Source organism: Trematomus bernacchii, unplaced genomic scaffold (genome assembly GCF_902827165.1).
Source record: "Trematomus bernacchii unplaced genomic scaffold, fTreBer1.1, whole genome shotgun sequence".
NCBI lineage: Eukaryota > Metazoa > Chordata > Actinopteri > Perciformes > Nototheniidae > Trematomus > Trematomus bernacchii.
In genome coordinates this window covers 733,156-756,375 of record NW_022987640.1, presented here as the reverse complement: position 1 = coordinate 756,375, position 23,220 = coordinate 733,156, and the positions used below count along the sequence as shown (strand labels likewise).

General features: G+C 39.9%; 1 protein-coding gene across 3 annotated transcripts; it reads left to right on the top strand.

Annotated features, from left to right (window-relative positions):
- Positions 1 to 1,719: 1,719 nt before the first annotated feature.
- Positions 1,720 to 11,255, top strand: LOC117484763 (sarcoplasmic/endoplasmic reticulum calcium ATPase 2-like). Of its 3 annotated transcripts, none has more exons than XM_034133187.1 (6): positions 1,720 to 1,990; positions 2,120 to 2,275; positions 6,517 to 6,534; positions 6,625 to 6,707; positions 9,229 to 9,333; positions 11,070 to 11,255. In XM_034133187.1, the coding sequence occupies exons 2-6, from the start codon at positions 2,158 to 2,160 to the stop codon at positions 11,238 to 11,240; spliced, it is 495 nt and encodes a 164-aa protein (XP_033989078.1). In that variant the 5' UTR covers positions 1,720 to 1,990; positions 2,120 to 2,157; the 3' UTR covers positions 11,241 to 11,255. The 3 variants fall into 3 exon arrangements, with proteins under 3 accessions (XP_033989078.1, XP_033989077.1, XP_033989076.1); XM_034133186.1 differs by having other exon boundaries at positions 1,720 to 2,001; XM_034133185.1 differs by having other exon boundaries at positions 1,720 to 2,275.
- Positions 11,256 to 23,220: the final 11,965 nt, after the last annotated feature.

Genomic DNA, 23,220 nt, shown 5'->3' with positions numbered 1-23,220 from the left:
CATGGAGTCATTCCTGCTGCTAACAGGGCCCCGTGTAGAGTGTAAATGAGGGGGTAACACAATGAGACGAGGGGCCCTGTAATGAGATGCCTGTAGTCTGAGGGAGTCTGTAAAGTGGTCGGAGAATTTTACAAAAGCGAATAAACTTAACTGTTTGTGTGCAGTATACGGTGCTTTGTAAAGCGACAATGATTCCCTTTGAGTTGTAGTGGAGTATAAAAGAGCAGGGAATACTAACTTTTATTGGGGAGATTCAGTTTCTTTTTCCACAAGCTTTGTGCATGGAAGTAGGGAGGATTTTAAAACAGGGGTGTCTTGTATTTCCATTTGGAGTTGATCAAATGTTTGGTACTGTATGAAACTGAAATGAAAAAGAAATAATAAATATATTTTAAATATATGGTCAAAGAGGGTGTCCATTTTCCTTTTTTATCAATATTTTAATATTTATTATTATCATTATTTCATTTCAAACCTTTATTTAACCAGGTGATCATCGATCTCTTTTTACATTACATGTCATTTGTTAGACGCTTTTATCCAAAGCGACTTACATACATTCAGTACTGTGGACAATCCCCACAGGAGCAATTTGGGGTGAAGTGTCTTGCCCAGGGACACAACGACATGCTGACTGCAGTGGGACTCAAACTTGCTATCCCCTGATTTGAAGTCCAGCACACTGCCCACTGAGCCCAGTGGATCAGCCTTTTTCAAGAGAGACCTGCTGCAAGTAGGTTCCACATGAAGACAGAAAAACAGAAAACAACAGAAAAACAAAAAGGACATCATACAACATACTAGATACAGGGATTACAATTTACATACCTAACGACTTTTACAGGCACCAACAGTATCAGATTGCATAGCACCTATCCAAGCTTTAAAAACAGGCAGTGGAACCAAATTGCTCAGTTTCCATTCTTTTTGTGAAGGCAGACCTGCCCTGGCATACAGGGTACAGAGATGAGTCAGTGCTTTACAGTTAGTAACACATGTCAGCGCACTGTGATAGGCGGCATCTAACTTGATCAGGTATTATATTTATTTATAAAGTTACCCCCAATTTCATGGGATTTGTATTTCTATTTAAAGAATGTATTTAAACTGATACACGTATATAATATATAAATATATGAATAAATAAAGGTGATAAAACTTTAAGAATAAATTCTAAGAAGAACTTTTCTTATTTTACCTATATTTTATATTTTAAATAATCATTATTATTTATTTGTACTTATATCAATTCATCATGTTGATCTGTAGAGGACTTTAACATTAAATGCATGATATACTTGTTGATTACATTTGCCATTTTGTTCTATCATTTGATAATGAAACCCCTATTTATTCATTTTTTTATATTATTGTTTATTTTTATATTAATACATTTTTTTGTTGAACACATTTAATTTAACTTAAAATAAACAATATTATATACTTTTAATTAATAATATGTATTAATTGTATTTTTAACAATATTTTAAAACAATTTTTTATTAAACTGTCCCATTGTCAGAAGTTTTTTTACTTATTGTTATTTTTAAATGTGGCCTATTATGTTAAGTTATTTACTTCACGCCTGCATTTTTTTTTGCATGTTATTATAGTGTTGTTACCCTAACTTCCTGGTTTGCATGAAGCGGAAGCCCCAGTGTTTGCATGGGATAAATGTCTTCCACTTTTTTTTATCTTCCTGGGTTTTTTCTCCCTCGGTTTGAACGTCGCTTCCTGGGCTCGTCCAATGATATGAGTCCACATGCAGCGCAGTGGAGAGGGGCAGCAGCGAGGAGATAAAGCCCGGCTGTCACTGTCAGCAGCACCCACAGCGGCCACACTCAGGAGCCACGGCACGGCACGGCACGGCACGGTTACTCACAGCACTGAACCGGGTGAATGCAGCCTGCGGGACACTGCTGCACCATTTCCGGACATAAGAGAGCATTTCCACCGCAGACAGACAGGGACCAGGAGCTCACCACGTTTTGTGCGTTTTTTGTGCGTAATTGGAGAAAAAAAAGAATCACAAGAGGGGGGACACTAATCCCGAATCCGTCGATATCTATCCAAGTGGGAAAACTCCTTTTTATTTAATTTAACTGTTTGTTTTTTAAAGAGACCTACCAAGCTGTGCCGTGGGAGAAAGCAGCCGCCATGGAGAACTCTCACACCAAGAGTGTGGAAGAAGTTTACAGTCATTTCTGCGTCAATGAGAGCACAGGACTTTCCCTGGACGAGGTGAAGCGACTCAGGGACAAATGGGGCCTAAACGGTAAAAAAACAGCACCTTTTTTTGTATTTTATCTGAACCACTGTGAATGGGTAACATGCCGTGAATGAGACTTGGCTCAGAAATGTCTTGTCATCGCAGCACGCATGGCCGGTGTGAGATCAGTATGCAGGATATGGAGCAGGATATGGGGGAAAAGTCATGAGGAGCATCGGCCGGTGGCTCTCTGATGGCCGGCCTCAGTGAGGGGTTACAGCCGACGTCACCTCCAGGGTCTCCCGTCGTGTAGAAAGCATATTATAAGTGTATTATTATTTTCAGATTGTTACATTAGATATGATAAGTTAATGTAACATTGTAAGGCATGGTCACAGTATCGTGTAGTTGTCAGGTATGGTAACTAAATGCAACATTGTATCATGTCACGATAACTACTTCAATTATGTATTGCGATTATTATTTATAGCCTATTTTAACATATTACAATCAGATAATGGCCTGATAATAAAAGCACACCCTTTCAAAGAGCAATTAACTTTTTTCTTGAGAATGTTCTAGAACTTCAATAGGATTTTATTGGTTGAAATATTCTAATTGAAATGTTATTATTATTTTCAGATTGTTACATCATTAGATATGATAAGTTAATGTAACATTGTTAAACACTGGCACATTTTAAGGCATGGCAACAGTATCATATAGTTGTCAGGTATGGTAACTAAATGCAACATTGTATCTAGTCACGATAACTACTTAAGTTAGACGATATGTTGTCAAATAATTTATTGCGATTATTATTTTAAGCCCATATAATGATCATATAATATCATGATAATAAAAGCACACCCTCTCAAAGAGCTATGAACTTTTTTCTTCAGAATATTCTAGAACTTTATCGGGATTATTTTGTTTTAATACCCTAATTAAATGGACCCTCTTGGGCTCCGGTAACAAAAATGTTAAGTATTGTACAATTATCGTAACGTTGTTGAACACTGTGACGATGTAATGTTTAGTAACATCAATGTAACATTGTGTCAAGTCACATCAAGATAGCTACTTAAGTTATACGATATTGTGTCCGATCATTTATTGCGATATTTCTGTCATTTTAAGCCCATTGGATCATAAAATGATAATTTAATGGCATTATAATTCAAGTACACCCTTTCAAAGAGCTATGAACTTTATTCTTCAGAATGTTCTAGGGCTTTAATGGGAGTTTATGTGTAGGCTCAATATCCATTAAGTAACGTATAAATAAAACAATAATCGTACGATCAAAACAGTAAATCACATCCTGCTCTGTTCACAAAAATTCCCAGGTTTTTTAATAACAGGGAAACTCAGGCAGCAATATTGAAGTCGGCATGGTCAAGGTCACATATTTGTAACAATAAATTGTTAACATAGAAAGAGGTATTTTCCATATGTCCTACAATAATGTGCGCACATTTTAAAAACAATTAAGGTCCTGTAATTATAAGTGGATAATGTAATAAATCCTTGATGTCATGTCCATACATTTAACGTCAAGTTGATAACGTTAAAATGATCAAGGTCATGATCACTTGTTGTACGATAAGTTGTTAACGTGAAAGGTAATTTATCCATATTCTAAAATAACTCATATATTGCATATCTCATATCAATAATCAAAGTTATGTCCATACATATTGTACGACAAGATTGTAGCGTTAAAATAATCAAAGTCATGTTCATATAGTGTACGAGAAAGTTATCGTTATCGCGAACATGTGCAAATATCCTACGATAAGTTTGTAAGTTAAAAAGTATCGAGTATTTCCCTTTATTGTACGATAAGTCAATAACGTACAAATGATCAAGGTCATGTCCATATATCTAACAATAAGTCTATTAAAAAAAAAGTAATTAAGGTCATGTCTCTATATCGTACGATAAGTCAGTAACGGCATAAGAAATCCTTGATGTCATGTCCATATATTGTATGTTGAGTTGGTAAAATAGATACCGATAGTATTAAAACATTTTACGATAAGTCGATAACGTATTGAGTTCGTTATCATATTTAGTACAATAGGTCCATAACAGTTGAGGTAAATTATTTCTATTGTACAATAGGGCAATGACATAAAACGTATCAAGGTCATCATGGCAGTGTGAGCATTTTAACTATTAAATATCACCATGAAACTTCCCTAGCTGATTACGTACATTATGACAATTATTTTTCAGACATTTTATGCTTAAATATGATTATTGGGCTTTATCTAATGCTAACTTTTAGAGCGTTTAAGTGAAATCTACAGACACATTTTTTAGAAATACCTGAAATGTGCATTTTGGATGCTTTTCTCCCGAACTAGTCTAAAAGAAAAGAGTTATTGAAGCTAAATGAGTCAATATCTCATGTTTTTGCCTGTAGTTTATTGCCTTAAAAGCACCCTCACTGTGAAGTTATTGGCAGCACTCGTAGAATATGGTGTCACACGATAACCTTGTTGGATGTTTCTCAAAGCTGAAGTGCATCACATCGTGCGGACAGAGTTTGAACAGCGTCCACGGGATGATTTCAGTAACGTTATCCGTGAAGTTAATCTCTCTTGTTCCAGGCTTTAGCAGCTGTTTTATATTAATATCACCTGGGAGGTCATGGAGGATATACTAACCCCCCCTTTGAATCACATTGACCTTTACATTGATTGGAGTTTCCTTTTTTATTTTTGTCCCATTGTGTATTAAAGGTTAAGGGAGTGGATTAATATGCCATTCTGTTGATACTAATGTTAGTAAGTGATGGGACGTTGTAGGATTTTATATTAATATCACGGTTACAGATACCAATTTCTACGGAAGAGAATTAGGGCCACATGTAAATCTGATCAGATCCGATCAAAAGGGATATTTTGGTTGAGTTCTGAGAAAAAAGTCACAATTCTTGAGATTTTCAGATTTTAAGTCAGAATTTTGAGCATTTTCCAGCATTTTACAATCATTGCGAGGTGGGAGGCTTTTTAAAGTCACCCAACGATTTTCACCATTAACCTGCTAATGAAAATACACCGCACTCAACTTACTGTGTGACAAAAGATCCTTAAGACTCTTTAAATATCCCTAAAACATTAAAAGGCATTTCGTTGTTGCATTAAATATGGGGAAAATGCAGAGTTTTGTGAATCTTTTGATTGTTTTTGGGAGAATATTGGGATTTATTTTGGCCTGGTCATAGTGACAGGCTTTAGCAGCTGTTTTATATGAATTACACCTGGTAGGAACCCCCCTTTAAATCTCATTGACCTTTACATTGATTGGAGTTTCTTTTTTATTTTGTGCCTATTGTGTATTAAAGGTTAAGGGAGTGGGTTTAAAGGCCACTCTGTAAGAAGTATAACCTGATACTGTTTGGGACAATGTGAGATTTTATCACTGGACCTGATTAAACAAACTCACAATAAGTGATTGTGGTGAATTTCCACTATGAGGATAATTGTGAATGTTTTGTTTACAAACGGCGGTTGCTAACAAGTGTCTAAATGAGACGACTTAATGTCATCACGCCCGACATTAGCCACCTTTAGCTTAGCGGTGGTGACGTGAAGTCATGTGACCGTGCTGTAGTTTCTTTATAGCCCAACATTAGCCACCTTTAGCTTAGCGGTGGTGACGTGAAGTCATGTGACCGTGCTGTAGTTCCTTTACAGCCCAACATTAGCCACCTTTAGCTTAGCGGTGGTGACGTGAAGTCATGTGACCGTGCTGTAGTTCCTTTACAGCCCAACATTAGCCACCTTTAGCTTAGCGGTGGTGACGTGAAGTCATGTGACCGTGCTATAGTTCCTTTACAGCCCAACATTAGCCTCCTTTAGCTTAGCGGTGGTGACCTGAAGTCATGTGACCGTGCTGTAGTTCCTTTATAGCCCAACATTAGCTTTTTACTTCAAACAACATCAAGTGGTGTTAATATGTGGAGATTATCCTGCTGAACAAAATGTGTTTTTTGCAATAATCCAAAATCACATTGGCTTTTTGTGTAGGGAACAAGGGAGATGCTGCCTTCAGGGCCAACCTACAAAAAATACATTTTCACTGCGCTACTCCCTTGTGATTCCAATTAATTTGAGTAATTGAGCTCCAATTAAGGGAACATATTGGCCCTCCTCTTGTTGTAGGAGTCAGCGTCCCATCAGGAAACAGGAGGTGCTTGTCTCCATCTGTCATTGTGTGTTATGCAATAGTTTTTATACTAAACTTACCTTGTTTTTCTTTCATTTCCTGCGTGTTCCCTGGATCTCCACACACAGAGTTACCAGCAGAAGAAGGTAAGCACTACATGTCTCTTACTGTCATTTTATGATAACAACCAGTCTCTGTAATGGATGGTTTTTATAACCTACTTTATGTTTTTGCAGGGAAATCTTTGATGGAGCTTGTCCTTGAACAATTTGAAGATTTATTGGTTCGAATTCTTCTGCTGGCCGCGTGTATATCTTTTGTGAGTATTTCCCTACATTATTTCTCTATAAGCTAAACATTACGTTAAGCATCCTGCAAATGGCTCTTCATTTCCACCTCAGGGTGAAGGAGTGTGTATGTTAACACACATTTGCAGATGGGATTGTTATTGTAGTGTGTGTTAAATGGCAGAGGGATAACTCCCCCTAATATTCTTCCATATATTCCAGTAGAGAAGCAAGAAAATAAGTACCGCTCTGACTTTTATGGACCAAAACTGTAGTAATTACACATAAAATGACACATTAATGTGATTAAACTCCTTGAAACACATATGAATGTAACTACTAGTACCAGAAATCTCCTGAAAATTGAGTCAAATACAAGTTTAATTGAGTGTTTCACTACTGCCTGCCCTAAAAGGAACAGTATCTTAAAATCTATCATCTATTAAAAGATCATATATTGTGTAGAACTAATCATATCGTCAAAACTAATTGTAGTATTAAAATGTAATGACATGCTCCTAGTGTTAGTATGTTTGTTTGTGACTCTGAGGAGAGCCCATCGTCCCACAAATAGCTTCCCATCCCCACCTCGGGGTGAAGGAGTGTTTATGTGAAGACACATTTGCAGACGGGATTATTATTAAACCCCAAGTGTCGGGGGTGATTTGCGCAGTGCATGGTGCTGAAGTGTGAACGTCTTCAGTGTGTTTAACCCGGCTGAGGTTACACACACTTATTAGAGAATGAACAGTTGACATCTGAGGAATGGTGACAGAAGCAGATTGAGTTTCTCTCACCATGTGCACAGTAAGACATTTCAAGCATGGTTGCTGTGTCAGTAGCCCCCCCCCCCCCCCCCCCGCCCCCCCCACACACACACACACATTCCCCCTTCTTTGACTTTCACTGCGAGACAGTTAAATGTTTAATCACATTATGTAATGGCATCATGAGCAAGCACTTCTTAAAGTGAGGAAAAAGTGCCATAAAGAAGCAGCACTTTTTAGTCTGTGCAGCAAGTCATGGACAGGTGAATCGGGTGAAACATTTAACTAATAGATATATCTATGAAATGTCCACAGTTGATTAATGACATGAAGACATTTAACTTTTGTACTTACAGGTTTTCTGTAATCGTCTTGTAAAAATATGCAATTGAGCATTATCTTATTAAAATACAGGCTAATTTGCGGATACATTTCAAGTCAGAAAATGGTAACATTGTTAAAGCCTGTTTAAAAATTCTGTTTCATTTTGTTGACATATTAGAGTAAAATATTTCTCTTTGTATCACTCCATAAATCAGAAAATAATGCCATTTAAAAGCATATTTTTAGTAATAAAGTGTATATTCATGCATTTCGTACATACACAGGTGGATAGGGTAACAATTTAACTAATAGATATCATCATGACACTTACCCAGTTCATAATGACAGTAAGACAATATCTTTTGTATTACAAGTTATGTAATGTTTAAATATGCAAATGAGGCATTATGTGATGCTAACATAAGCTAGCTAGCTAACGTTTAGTGGATTAAGGGAAGAAATATGTTGACGTGGTGTGTGTGTGTGGTGTGTGTGTGTGTGTGTGTGTGGTGTGTGTGTGTGTGTGTGTGTGTGTGTGTGTGCTGTGTGTGTGTGTGTGTGTGTGTGTGTGTGTGTTGTGTGTGTGTGTGTGTGTGTGTGTGTGTGTGTGTGTGTGTTGTGTGTGTGTGTGTGTGTGTGTGTGTGTGTGTGTGTGTGTGTGTGTGTGTGTGTGTGTGTGTGTGTGTGTATAGCAGCCAGTAAGAGTTAACTCCTACTGTGTGTGGGTGTGACCATGGACAGGCTCCATTAGGGAATAATTTATGTGTGGGGTGATACGGAGGTGTCAGTGTCTGCTGTCTGACGAGGGGACAGAGCACCACTCGAGACCAAATTTGGGCCCTCGCCCTCAGTGGGAGGGCTCCGACCACACACACACACACACACACACACACACACACACACACACACACACACACACACACACACACACACACACACACACACACACACACAGAGAACAATTTGACACATTTCCCGCTCTTATGTGCCCATCCCCCCACATGGATCACACCTGGCACACCCAATACATGTTCAGTGTCTGTTCTTTGTATATTTACTGCAGTTGTTCATGTGTACCAGTAGTCTGATACAATATGTACAGTTTGAAAGGGTGTTAAATGAAATTTGGTGATGATTAATGGTTTTTGTGTTAATGTAATAGCAGTTAAAACAGGACCGGTCAAATTTGACCGTGGATACTAAAGTAAGGGGGGGAACACAAAGACAATAGAAGGGTTAAAAACTCCCAAAAATAAACACTGGTGCCTTTTTAAGATATAAAAACAAATGTGTCCAGTTCATGTCCCTAATTCAATAATTTAATCTAGAAAGGAGGGTTTTTATATGAATGTTTTTATGGGTTATGAACACCTCTGCTTGTGCTGTCTGGATTTTGACATGTTCTCTTATCACTGTTTATTCTGTTAAATGTGTTTCTAATAAAGTGTGTCTCTGTGTTCAGGTGCTGGCGTGGTTCGAGGAGGGCGAGGAAACGATCACAGCCTTCGTGGAGCCGTTTGTGATTTTACTGATTCTTATCGCCAACGCCATCGTCGGGGTGTGGCAGGTGAGCAGGCGCTTTGGTTTATTTGGTTTTTTATTTGCATTTTAAAGAAATAGGTAAATGGAAATAGGGCAGACAAAACAAAAAACAAAATACAGACAGAAGGAGATAAAGAAGGAGAGGAAAATGCTAATCATAGACATCATGTTGTAGGATTTATTTGACGTATTTGAACTTAATTTCTAATCCTTATAGCTATATTTTCCATTCTCTTAGTGAATTATTGTTCAGAGTGTTTGAATAACACGTTAAAATATCTATTCATATATGTTTGTTGGACTTAGGTCGCATTCACACGTAATAGTCCGCTTCTCTGGTGCGCACCAGTCGACAGTTTGTTACATTGTTTCATTTTTCAGAAGGTTTGGTTTGAGTTCACACGGGCAAAACTCAAACGGACTATAAACTTTAAACACAAGTCATGTGAACGGAAATGCTGTTCAACCATTGGTCAGACATTAAGGGGGTAAAAACGCAAATCCCGGCAATTTCTACCGTAGCCTCCGCCATGGAGCATCGGCAGGTTATTTTCATACTGCTGTTAATCTGGGGAGTATATCATCAACAGACTCCAGTGGCCCGCACATATGATTATATAATCAGACGACATGCGTTAAAAAACATTATAACACATATAATGAGAGACGTTCTGTAGTCAGGAGGAGGTTTCACCGACGACAGGTGGCTCTGACTTTTATGTATAGTTGACGGAGCATTTTTACTTTACACAACACTGTTCAACACTTCATTCTGCTTCACTCTTTCACTAAAGATTTTGAAGAAATCTGCGTTCTTGTAACTCGTAAATACTACGCTTCCTGTGTTTTGGTGCGGACTGCATTCACACCAGAGATGAACCGCTCCAGAGTTCACTAGCAAGCGGTCCGAGACCACCTCTTTTTAGAGTCCGGTTGTTTAGTTCACTTCAGAGGTCTCGGACTGCGTTCACACCGACCCAAACGAGCCGCACCAAGCGGCTAAACGCACCAGGGTTCGATTCAACCGGACTATACAAGGCTGGTGTGAATGCGACCTTAAAGGGTGAATTTACCAAGTCAGAATCTAATTTTTCTGATTATTCTAACACCACATAAATGCAACACTGCCCTATCTCGCAATGTCAATAAAAGCTGTTAATAACTTGTGTATACCCCCCATGAATTGTAATATACTCCGATTTTTTTTTTGCCCAACATCAAAATGTTCAAAACCTAAAATCAGATGGTGCATTCAGGTGCACCTTGAATGATTGAAATTCCCAAGTTGGACATCAGTGTCTTTAAGAGGCTTAAATCATGTGGAAACAACATTGACTCTAGACAGAAGATGTTTTGTATTTCTGTATTCACTGTCACCATTTTAGATTTTCTTTTTTCAACTTGCAAACTCATTTTTCTAATTATTCCGCCACCAAGTGAACACACCAGAAATGCCCTATTTCCTCATTTTAAGGAAAATGCAAAAATAACGTGTATTCGCCCAGTGATTCGGATCAACTCCAAAATGTAATGAGGTCTTCCTTGACTCATATTTCACCCTTCACAATAATCAGGACTGTATTTTCACAGCAGAAATCACCACTTTCTGACATTCATGGCTCCTTTTTAGATGAATAACATGATTTTACTGTAACACAGCCTTCAAAACCAGTAAAACATAGATGCTATGATATCCAGTTCTTAGACAATAGAGTGTAGCGTATGTGATGTCCTCCTCTCTGAACGCCTCCCTCTCTGCAGGAACGTAACGCTGAGGATGCCATCGAGGCGCTGAAGGAGTACGAGCCGGAGATGGGGAAAGTTTACCGTCAGGACAGGAAGACGGTTCAGAGGATCAAAGCTCGGGACATCGTGCCCGGAGACATCGTGGAGATCGCAGGTAGGACGAGCGTCTGCGTTACTTTAAACTAAGTCATGTTGGACCTTAAACAAACCCTTAAAAAAAGGTCTTGATGAAGGCTTGATGTTGAAAGGCATTGTTTTTATACTGAAGGCAGCAGAAAGACTGAATTCAAAACACTTGAATATCTGTTGCAAGTTATATTGTTGTGTTGCTTAGAGTATCAGGGAGCTGAGTTTTTATTTTGATTTGTTATCGGACTACAAGATTTAAAAATGATAAGTAATTGTTATTATGTTTTTCTTTACGAGAGGAACACATTTCTTTCCATACGTTACTGAATTACTTTTACATTTAGATATTTTCTCGTGTTGCCTCTTTTTGGATATTGCTCTTGTCCATATTGCAGCCTTAACTTAAAGACTTCCCTCTAAGCAAACACCTGGATACAGCATGCACATCGAGGCGAGGCAAGTTACTTCATACAGCACCTTTCAACACAAGGCAATTCAAAGTGCTTTACAGAAACGAAAGACATTACAGTGTTTCCCACAGATCTGAAATATACTTGTGGCGGGTAGTCGAGAACGGGGGGGGGGGGGTGGGTGCTAGTGGAGCACGCTCATGAACCGGAGCCTCGCAGCGGGGGTTACTGCGGAGCGCATGAAGCAGACCCTTCACGCGACAGCGAGCAAACAGGTAAAGGAGGGGCCGTTGTCCACTAGTTAATCGATCGTGCATGGCGTCTTAAACGTAAATGGGTCGTGAAATATACTTTGACGGACGTTAATATACCCGGGGCGGCCCTCCCAATTAAAGTCTATGTGTGGTAAACCCTGCAGTAAGAGCATTAGGAAACACATTAAACGTACTGCTAGTTCTTTATCCAAAATCCCTATAAAATGCATTGTTTTTCCTGCTTGTTAAACATGATTTAGATTCAATTAGAGACCTGGTGTGTTAACATGACAGATGTGTGATTGCTGGAGTCCACACATGGTCATGGATCACATTTAGCACCAGCTTCAGTTAACCCCCCCCCCCCCCCTCACCCTCCATCACCATGTGCCACTGCAGAGGTGACTCACCCTGCGAGAGGAAGTATTTTCAGCTGCTCTTATTAACCCAATTGTCTCAAAGGGCTGGGCACCTCTATCAAGGCCACACTTAGTGTGTGTGTGTGTGTGTGTGGTGTGTGTGTGTGTGTGTGTGTGTGTGTGTTGTGTGTGTGTGTGTGTGTGTGTGTGTGTGTGTGCTGTGTGTGTGTGTGTGTGTGTGTGTGTGTGTGTGTGTGTGTGTGTGTGTGTGTGTGTGTGTGTGTGGTGTGTAAGTGTGTGTGTGTTTAGGTGTGTGTGTGTTTAGGTGTGTGTGTGTTTAGGTGTGTGTGTGTTTAGGTGTGTGCTCGCGGTCTTATGCAACATCATTGTTTCATTCTAGTTTATAATATATGCAGAAAGAAACTGATGCATAGATCTGAATATCTTCTTTTTTTTTGGCGGGTTCAGCTGCAGGGTTAGTTTGAAAGTTATTTTACCCTTCAGAAAAAACGTTGAACTAACAAGATAAAAGAAAGACAATTAACATTTATACCTCACGCTATCATCATACATTCGTAATAATACAATAAATAAACATACAACGAAATCATCACAGTCGTTGGTGATGAATTTTAGTTTGCAAAGCTCTTACTGCTGCACCTCTTTTCACCCTCTGTCTGAAACCAGAGCCCAGTCTGCTCTGATTGGTTAGCTGGCCGGCTCTGTTGTGATTGGTCAACCGCTTAGAGATGTCCCGCCTCTTAGCCTATCACGTACAATGTGTTGGAGCGCTAGCCAATAGAAGCGCGAGTGTTACATAGTGATGTCATGGGGGAGTGTGTGGGGGAGAAACAGAGGGAGAGGGAACACAGGGATTTGAGCCTCTGCAGACCATTTACATGCACCAAAACCTATAGAACACACTACAGGAAAGAGGAGACCCCAAAAAGCATGATAGGGCCTCTTTAAGACAGATCGGTGACACTGAGTTTTCTCCCATAAAGAATCACTGAAATGGGAAAAAGCCTAGAAAATATCAGATGAAGAAAACGACCAGCTTCTCCATCTGCCCTTGTCAAGGTCACTGGGGAGTCCTGCAGCAGAAATGTGCCCCAGTGCATGCTGGGAGGTTGGGATTCGACACCTGTCATCTGCAGGACTGTCACCGTCTCTATTAATACAGAATACCATAATCCGAGCTATAAATAAACCCCGGCGATGAACTGAATACATTCTTGCATCACCTCGGAGGCTCTGGGTGAAACAGAGGGTGAAGATAAGAGAAGGACCTCAGCATTCCTCCTCCTACACATCTAACAAACGTCACACACACACATGTACAGTGTGTGCAGAGGATGCGCAGACAGTGTGTGTGTGTGACGTTTGTTAGATGCTGTACACACACCTCTAGTAAACATGACATTTAAAAGGATTCGTTTACGAGATTCTGTGCAGAGATTCCTTTTAACAGATTGGATCTATGAGTTGATTGAAGGAAAAAGAACCCCCAATTATATGTGCTGCTCCGCTGCTCTGTTTTATATCATATCAGAGTGACATTTAAAGACATTTTTGACCTTTTTATATATAAAAGTAATACTCGCCAAAGATTGCTTATTAAGCCAATGAGACGTTTTGTCATAATGTGCGATATTTTCCTTAAAATTAGCCAAATTTGCGTTGATTTACTTTGACCTTTCCGAAACTTGGATGAAAATGTTCATAGTAAAACGACCATTTCTTATCAAGCCAATTTAAAACAGATTATTCATAGTTATTCAATACATTGTGAGGGTTTTTTTATTATTTAAAATTAGCCAAATTTGCCTTGAGTTACGTTGCATTTTGATGGACATATTTCATTATTTTCTATCCTTTTTATTTTATCAATGAAACAAGAAATAATCCCAATAATCTGCAGAATAATTGATGATGAGAGTAGCCCTAAATCACATCCATAACAACGTAAAAAAAAAACAGTTCAAACGACATTTTTAACAAGCTACAAATGCCATTTTCTTTTGGCTTTGGGATTATTGGCTCAGGTTTAAAGAGGAACGTGTGTCATCTGTCAAACACTTCAACAGATAGCTTGAATCTTAAATAACATGAAGCAGAAATCAGCTCCTCTGCTCACTTCACAAATCCTGCAGATATCTTTCTCAATGGCTCCTTTCCCCCCCTGCATGATGTTCTGCCGGAGCTCCAAAGTGACCCCGGCCTTGCAGAGGAGGAGTGACGCAGGCGAGAGGAAACACTGAGACGTGAGCAGAATATCCTGCAGAGATCAGTGCTGCTGCAGCTCTGAATAATCACTCTCGCTCCCCGAAATCACGTTACTGTCCCCGTAACGCATCGAGCTTTCTCTCCAAACACGATTATTGCACGGCGTCTTTGTTGGTTAGTGTCTTGAAATGTAATCTGGGAGCGTTTGAAGCGACGAGGGCGGCTGGCTGCTGTCTGTGCTGCTCAGACAAATAATAATAAATATGATCATTTATTTATTTATATGCCGCTTTTCCAAATCACGGCTCGAAGTGGGTCGACACAACAAGACAAACCGCATTGTGACGAGTGTAATCAAGCAGTACGTCATTCAATATAGTCAAATTAGATTAATCATGATACATTTTACTTTATTAATACTAGTATGTGCCTGTATTTTGGGAGGGGGATAAAACAAATGCATGACTAACTGGTGAGAGAAATCTGAGTTCTGAGTTATTGGCGTGAAATCTGACAATCTTCCGTCACCAAAGCGCCGAAAACGCTGGTAGTATTTATACTGGGATCACCCTCTGTACAGTGTGAGCTACACCGGACAGATCATCTGTTATCACACTGCAGCTCGATCTGTTTCTACAAAACCTTTCAAACGAGTGCAGAACATTGGTCATGGATTAGTTGTGTTTTCACACCGAGGTAGTGATGGTTCTTACTGAAGTCCAGTGGTTTTCCAGAGCTCATTCCCACGCTTTCTTTGCCCTTTCTCTACCGTGTGATTCTGGGTAACCATCTGCGCATGAATTGAGGGTGTCTCACATTCAAATATTACACATTTACACTCAGACTGTTCACAGAAATAATAGCAAGTCAAAGTAAATTCATTGTCAGTGTATGTGTGTGTGTGTGTGTGGTGTGTGTGTGTGTGTGTGTGTGTGTGTGTGTGGGTGTGTGTGTGTGTGGTGTGTGTGTTGTGTGTGTCGTGGTGTGTGTGTGTGTGTGGTTGTGTGTGTGTGGTGTGTGTGTGTGTGTGTGTGTGTGTGTGTGTTGTGTGTGTGTGGTGTGTGTGTGTGTGTGTGTGTGTGTGTGGGTGTGTGTGTGTGTGTGTGTGGTGTACAACAGGGAGATAGAAATGCTGTTTCTCACCGTCCCAAAGAATAAGAATATATAAAAACTTAAACATACATACCAGAACACCCACTTAAATATCTATATACATACACATACAGTACATACAGACACAGATACACATTACAGTACATACAGACACATAGACACATACAGTACATTACAGATACATATAAACATACAAGTACATACATAGACACATAGACACATACAGTACATACAGATACTATAAAACATACAAGTACATACATAGACACATAGACACATACAGTACATACAGACACATAGACACATACAGTACATACAGATACATATAAACTACAGTACATACATAGACACATAGACACATACAGTACATACAGATACATATAAACATACAGTACATACAGATACATATACACATACAGTACATACATAGACACATACAGTACATACAGATAATATACACATACAGTACATACATAGACACATACAGTACATACAGATACACACATTAAGAGGTATAAAATGAATATATAAATGACAAAGAGACAGATCTATCTCCATAAGGTGTGTATGTCGGACACTTTCATCAGATCTGCAGTGGATTTGTTATACTCTGAGATTTGGAGTCTGGTACTGACAGTGGGGCCAGTTTGGGGGGGGGGGGGGTCTGTGTGTCTGTGTGTCTGTGTGTGTGGTGTGTGGTGTGTGTGTGTGTGATGTGTGTGTGTGCTGTGTGTTGCTGTGTGTGGTGGTGTGTGTGTGTGTGGTGTGTGTGTGTGTGTGTGTGTGTGTGCTGTGTGTGTGTGTGTGTGTGTGTGTGTGTGTGTGTGTGTGTGTGTGTGTGTGTGTGTGTGTGTGTGTGTGTGTGTGTGCGTGTGTGTGTAGTCGTGTGTGTGTGTGTGTGTGTGTGTGCCTGAGCGCGATGACCTATAGGGAAGTTCTTTGTGGCGCTGATGTTCAGAGGACCCTGCCCTCAGATTCCAGACACCATGAGATGTGCGTGACATTTACCGTCATCTGGCAAGCGTCCACCGCCATGGAGGGACAATTTTTTTGGCAAACGTCTCCTGACATGTCAGCGAGATGGAGGGAAACTGTCTCATCTCGCCGCCCCGGGGGGGATTTAGAAACACAGAAGAAGAAAACATTTGCAGTGAAGTCCGGCAGAGGAGATTTTATGAAAGGCAAGCTGCAGCTTTAAAGTGCTGAGGGATAACAAGGATAGGGTAACAGAAAATATGCAAACACTGGAGTATTGGTGTGTTTTGTTATACTGTATGGATTTATGATTAATAGTTTACTTTATAGGCAGTCAACAGGGGGTTTGTGTCCTCTAGGTGGTCCTCAGAGTTGCTGCAGAAAGGACCGCCAAACATTTTAAGGAGTTTATTTTTCCCTGTAGTGTGTTCTATAGGTTTCTTAAACCTAAATGTTCTGCAAAGGCTAAAATCCCTGAAACGCCTCCATTGGACTAATTTGTTTACTTCTTAACATGGTGGAACCAATCAGAGCAGACTGGGCTCTGGTTTCAGACAGAGAGTGAAAAGAGGTGCTGCACTACATACTGAGATACACCTGAACGTCAGCAGGAGAGGACTCTTTAAAGTAGAGACACTACATACTATACACCTCAACATCAGCAGGAGAGGACTCTTTAAAGTAGAGACACATACTGATATACACCTGAACATCAGCAGGAGAGGACTCTTTAAAGTAGAGACACTACATACTGATATACACCTGAACATCAGCAGGAGAGGACTCTTTAAAGTAGAGACACTACATACTGATATACACCTGAAATCAGCAGGAGAGGACTCTTTAAAGTAGAGACACTACATACTGATATACACCTGAACATCAGCAGGAGAGGACTCTTTAAGTAGAGACACTACATACTGATATACACCCTGAACATCAGCAGGAGAGGACTCTTTAAAGTAGAGACACTACATACTGATATACACCTGAACATCAGCAGGAGAGGACTCTTTAAAGTAGAGACACTACATACTGATATACACCTGAACATCAGCAGGAGAGGACTCTTTAAAGTAGAGACACTACATACTGATATACACCTGAACATCAGCAGGAGAGGACTCTTTAAAGTAGAGACACTACATACTGATATACACCTGAACATCAGCAGGAGAGGACTCTTTAAAGTAGAGACACTACATACTGATATACACCTGAACATCAGCAGGAGAGGACTCTTTAAAGTAGAGACACTACATACTGATATACACCTGAACATCAGCAGGAGAGGACTCTTTAAAGTAGAGACACTACATACTGATATACACCTGAACATCAGCAGGAGAGGACTCTTTAAAGTAGAGACACTACATACTGATATACACCTGAACATCAGCAGGAGAGGACTCTTTAAAGTAGAGACACTACATACTGATATACACCCTGAACATCAGCAGGAGAGGACTCTTTAAAGTAGAGACACTACATACTGATATACACCTGAACATCAGCAGGAGAGGACTCTTTAAAGTAGAGACACTACATACTGATATACACCTGAACGTCAGCAGGAGAGGACTCTTTAAAGTAGAGACACTACATACTGATATACACCTGAACATCAGCAGGAGAGGACTCTTTAAACGTAGAGACACTACATACTGATATACACCTGAACATCAGCAGGAGAGGACTCTTTAAAGTAGAGACACTACATACTGATATACACATGAACGTCAGCAGGAGAGGACTCTTTAAAGTAGAGACACTACATACTGATATACACCTGAACATCAGCAGGAGAGGACTCTTTAAAGTAGAGACACTACATACTGATATACACCTGAACATCAGCAGGAGAGGACTCTTTAAAGTAGAGACACTACATACTGTTATACACCTGAACATCAGCAGGAGAGGACTCTTTAAAGTAGAGACACTACATACTGATATACACCTGAACATCAACAGGAGAGGACTCTTTAAAGTAGAGACACTACATACTGATATACACCTGAACATCAGAAGGAGAGGACTCTTTTAAAGTAGAGGACACTACCATACTGTTATACACCTGAACATCAGCAGGAGAGGGACTCTTTAAAGTAGAGACACTAATATTGATATACACCTGAACATCAGCAGGAGAGGACTCTTTAAAGTAGAGACACTACATACTGATATACACCTGAACATCAGCAGGAGAGGACTCTTTTAAAGTAGAGACACTACATACTGATATACACCTGAACATCAGCAGGAGAGGACTCTTTAAAGTGAGACATACGTACTGACTATACACCCTGAACATCAGCAGGAGAGGACTCTTTAAAGTGGAGGCACTACATACTGATATACACCTGAACATCAGCAGGAGAGGGACTCTTAAAGTAGAGTACACTACATACTGATATACACCTGAACATCAGCAGGGAGAGACTCTTTAAAGTAGAGACACTACATACTGATATACACCTGAACATCAGCAGGAGAGGACTCTTTACAGTAGAGACACTACATACTGATATACACCTGAACATCAGCAGGAGAGGACTCTTTAAAGTAGAGGCACTACATACTGATATACACCTGAAACATCAGCAGGAGAGGACTCTTTAAAGTAGAGACACTACATACTGATATTACACCTGAACATCAGCAGGAGAGGACTCTTTAAAGTAGAGACACTACATACTGATATACACCTGAACATCAGCAGGAGAGGACTCTTTAAAGTAGAGACACTACATACTGATATAACACCTGAACGTCAGCAGGAGAGGACTCTCTTTAAAGTAGAGACACTACATACTGATATACACCCTGAAACATCAGCAGGATGAGGACTCTTTAAAGTAGAGACACTACATACTGATATACACCTGAACATCAGCAGGAGAGGACTCTTTAAAGTAGAGACCACTACATACTGTTATACACCTGAACATCAGCAGGAGAGGACTCTTTTAAAGTAGAGACACTACATATTGATATACACCTGAACATCAGCAGGAGAGGACTCTTTAAAGTAGAGACACTACATACTGATATACACCTGAACATCAGCAGGAGAGGACTCTTTAAAGTAGAGACACTACATACTGATATACACCTGAACATCAGCAGGAGAGGACTCCTTAAAAGTAGAGACACTACATACTGATATACACCTGAACATCAGCAGGAGAGGACTCTTTAAAGTGGAGGCACTACATACTGATATACACCTGAACATCAGCAGGAGAGGACTCTTTAAAGTAGAGACACTACATACTTGATATACACCTGAACATCAGCATGGAGAGGACTCCTTTACAGTAGAGACACTACATACTGATATACACCTGAACATCAGCAGGAGAGGACTCTTTAAAGTAGAGACACTACATACTGATATACACCTTGCACATCAGCAGGAGAGGACTCTTTAAAGTAGAGACACTCCATACTGATATACACCTGGACATCAGCAGTAGAGGACTCTTTAAAGTAGAGACACTACATACTGATATACACCTGGACATCAGCAGGAGAGGACTCTTTAAAGTAGAGACACTACATACTGATATACACCTGAACATCAACAGGAGAGGACTCTTTAACGTAGAGACACTACATTACTGATATACACCTGAACATCAGCAGGAGAGGACTCTTTAAAGTAGAGACACTACATACTGTATACACCTGAACATCAGCAGGAGAGGACTCTTTAAAGTAGAGACACTACCTACTGATATACACCTGAACATCAGCAGGAGAGGACTCTTTAAAGTAGAGACACTACATACTGATATACACCTGAACATCAGCAGGAGAGGACTCTTTAAAGTAGAGACACTACATACTGTATACACCTGAACATCAGCAGGAGAGGACTCTTTAAAGTAGAGACACTACATACTGATATACACCTGAACATCAACAGGAGAGGACTCTTTAAAGTAGAGACACTACATACTGATATACACCTGAACATCAGCAGGAGAGGACTCTTTAAAGTAGAGACACTACATACTGTTATACACCTGAACATCAGCAGGAGAGGACTCTTTAAAGTAGAGGACACTACATATTGATATACACCTGAACATCAGCAGGAGAGGACTCTTTAAAGTAGAGACACTACATACTGATATACACCTGAACATCAGCAGGAGAGGACTCTTTAAAGTAGAGACACTACATACTGATATACACCTGAACATCAGCAGGAGAGGACTCTTTAAAGTAGAGACACTACATACTGATATACACCTGAACGTCAGCAGGAGAGGACTCTTTAAAGTAGAGACACTACATACTGATATACACCTGAACATCAGCAGGAGAGGACTCTTTAAAGTAGAGACACTACATACTGATATACACCTGAACATCAGCAGGAGAGGACTCTTTAAAGTAGAGACACTACATACTGATATACACCTGAACGTCAGCAGGAGAGGACTCTTTAAAGTAGAGACACTACATACTGATATACACCTGAACATCAGCAGGAGAGGAGAGGCTCTTTAAAGTAGAGCCACTACATACTGATATTACACCTGAACATCAGCAGGAGAGGACTCTTTAAAGTAGAGACACTACATACTGTTATACACCTGAACATCAGCAGGAGAGGACTCTTTAAAGTAGAGACACTACATACTGATATACACCTGAACATCAACAGGAGAGGACTCTTTAAAGTAGAGGACACTACATACTGATATACACCTGAACATCAGCAGGAGAGGACTCTTTAAGTAGAGACACTACATACTGTTATACACCTGAACATCAGCAGGAGAGGACTCTTTAAAGTAGAGACACTACATATTGATATACACCTGAACATCAGCAGGAGAGGACTCTTTAAAGTAGAGACACTACATACTGATATACACCTGAACATCAGCAGGAGAGGACTCTTTAAAGTAGAGACACTACATACTGATATACACCTGAACATCAGCAGGAGAGGACTCTTTAAAGTAGAGACACTACGGACTGATATACACCTGAACATCAGCAGGAGAGGACTCTTTAAAGTGGACGGCACTACATACTGATATACACCTGAACATCAGCAGGAGAGGACTCTTTTAAAGTAGAGACACTACATACTGATATACACCTGAACATCAGCAGGAGAGGACTCTTAAAGTAGAAGAGACCACTACATACTGATATACACCTGAACATAGCAGGGAGAGGACTCTTTACAGTAGAGACACTACATACTGATATTACACCTGAACATCAGCAGGAGAGGACTCTTTAAAGTAGAGGCAACTACATACTGATATACACCTCGAACATCAGCAGGAGAGGACTCTTTAAAGTAGAGACACTACATACTGATATACACCTGAACATCAGCAGGAGAGGACTCTTTAAAGTAGAGACACTACATACTGATATACACCTGAACATCAGCAGGAGAGGACTCTTTAAAGTAGAGACACTACATACTGATATACACCTGAACGTCAGCAGGAGAGGACTCTTTAAAGTAGAGACACTACATACTGATATACACCTGAACATCAGCAGGAGAGGACTCTTTAAAGTAGAGACACTACATACTGATATACACCTGAACATCAGCAGGAGAGGACTCTTTAAAGTAGAGACACTACATACTGTTATACACCTGAACATCAGCAGGAGAGGACTCTTTAAAGTAGAGACACTACATATGATATACACCTGAACATCAGCAGGAGAGGACTCTTTAAAGTAGAGACACTACATACTGATATACACCTGAACATCAGCAGGAGAGGACTCTTTAAAGTAGAGACACTACATACTGATATACACCTGAACATCAGCAGGAGAGGACTCTTTAAAGTAGAGACACTACATACTGATACACACCTGAACATCAGCAGGAGAGGACTCTTTAAAGTGGAGGCACTACATACTGATATACACCTGAACATCAGCAGGAGAGGACTCTTTTAAAGTAGAGACACTACATACTGATATACACCTGAACATCAGCAGGAGAGGACTCTTACAGTAGAGACACTACATACTGATATACACCTGAACATCAGCAGGAGAGGACTCTTTAAAGTAGAGACACTACATACTGATATACACCTTGCAACATCAGCAGGAGAGGACTCTTTAAGTAGAGACACTCCATTACTGATATACACCTGGACATCAGCAGTAGAGGACTCTTTAAAGTAGAGACACTACATACTGATATACACCTGGACATCAGCAGGAGAGGACTCTTTTAAAGTAGAGACACTACATACTGATATACACCTGAACATCAACAGGAGAGGACTCTTTAAAGTAGAGAGACACTACATACTGATATACACCTGAACATCAGCAGGAGAGGACTCTTTAAAGTAGAGGACACTACATACTGTTATACACCTGAACATTCAGCAGGAGAGGACTCTTTAAAGTAGAGACACTACATATTGATATACACCTGAACATCAGCAGGAGAGGACTCTTTAAAGTAGAGACACTACATACTGATATACACCTGAACATCAGCAGGAGAGGACTCTTTAAAGTAGAGACACTACATACTGATATACACCTGAACATCAGCAGGAAGAGGACTCTTTAAAGTAGAGACACTACATACTGATATACACCCTGAACATCAGCAGGAGAGGACTCTTTAAAGTAGAGACACTACATACTGATATACACCTGAACATCAGCAGGAGAGGACTCT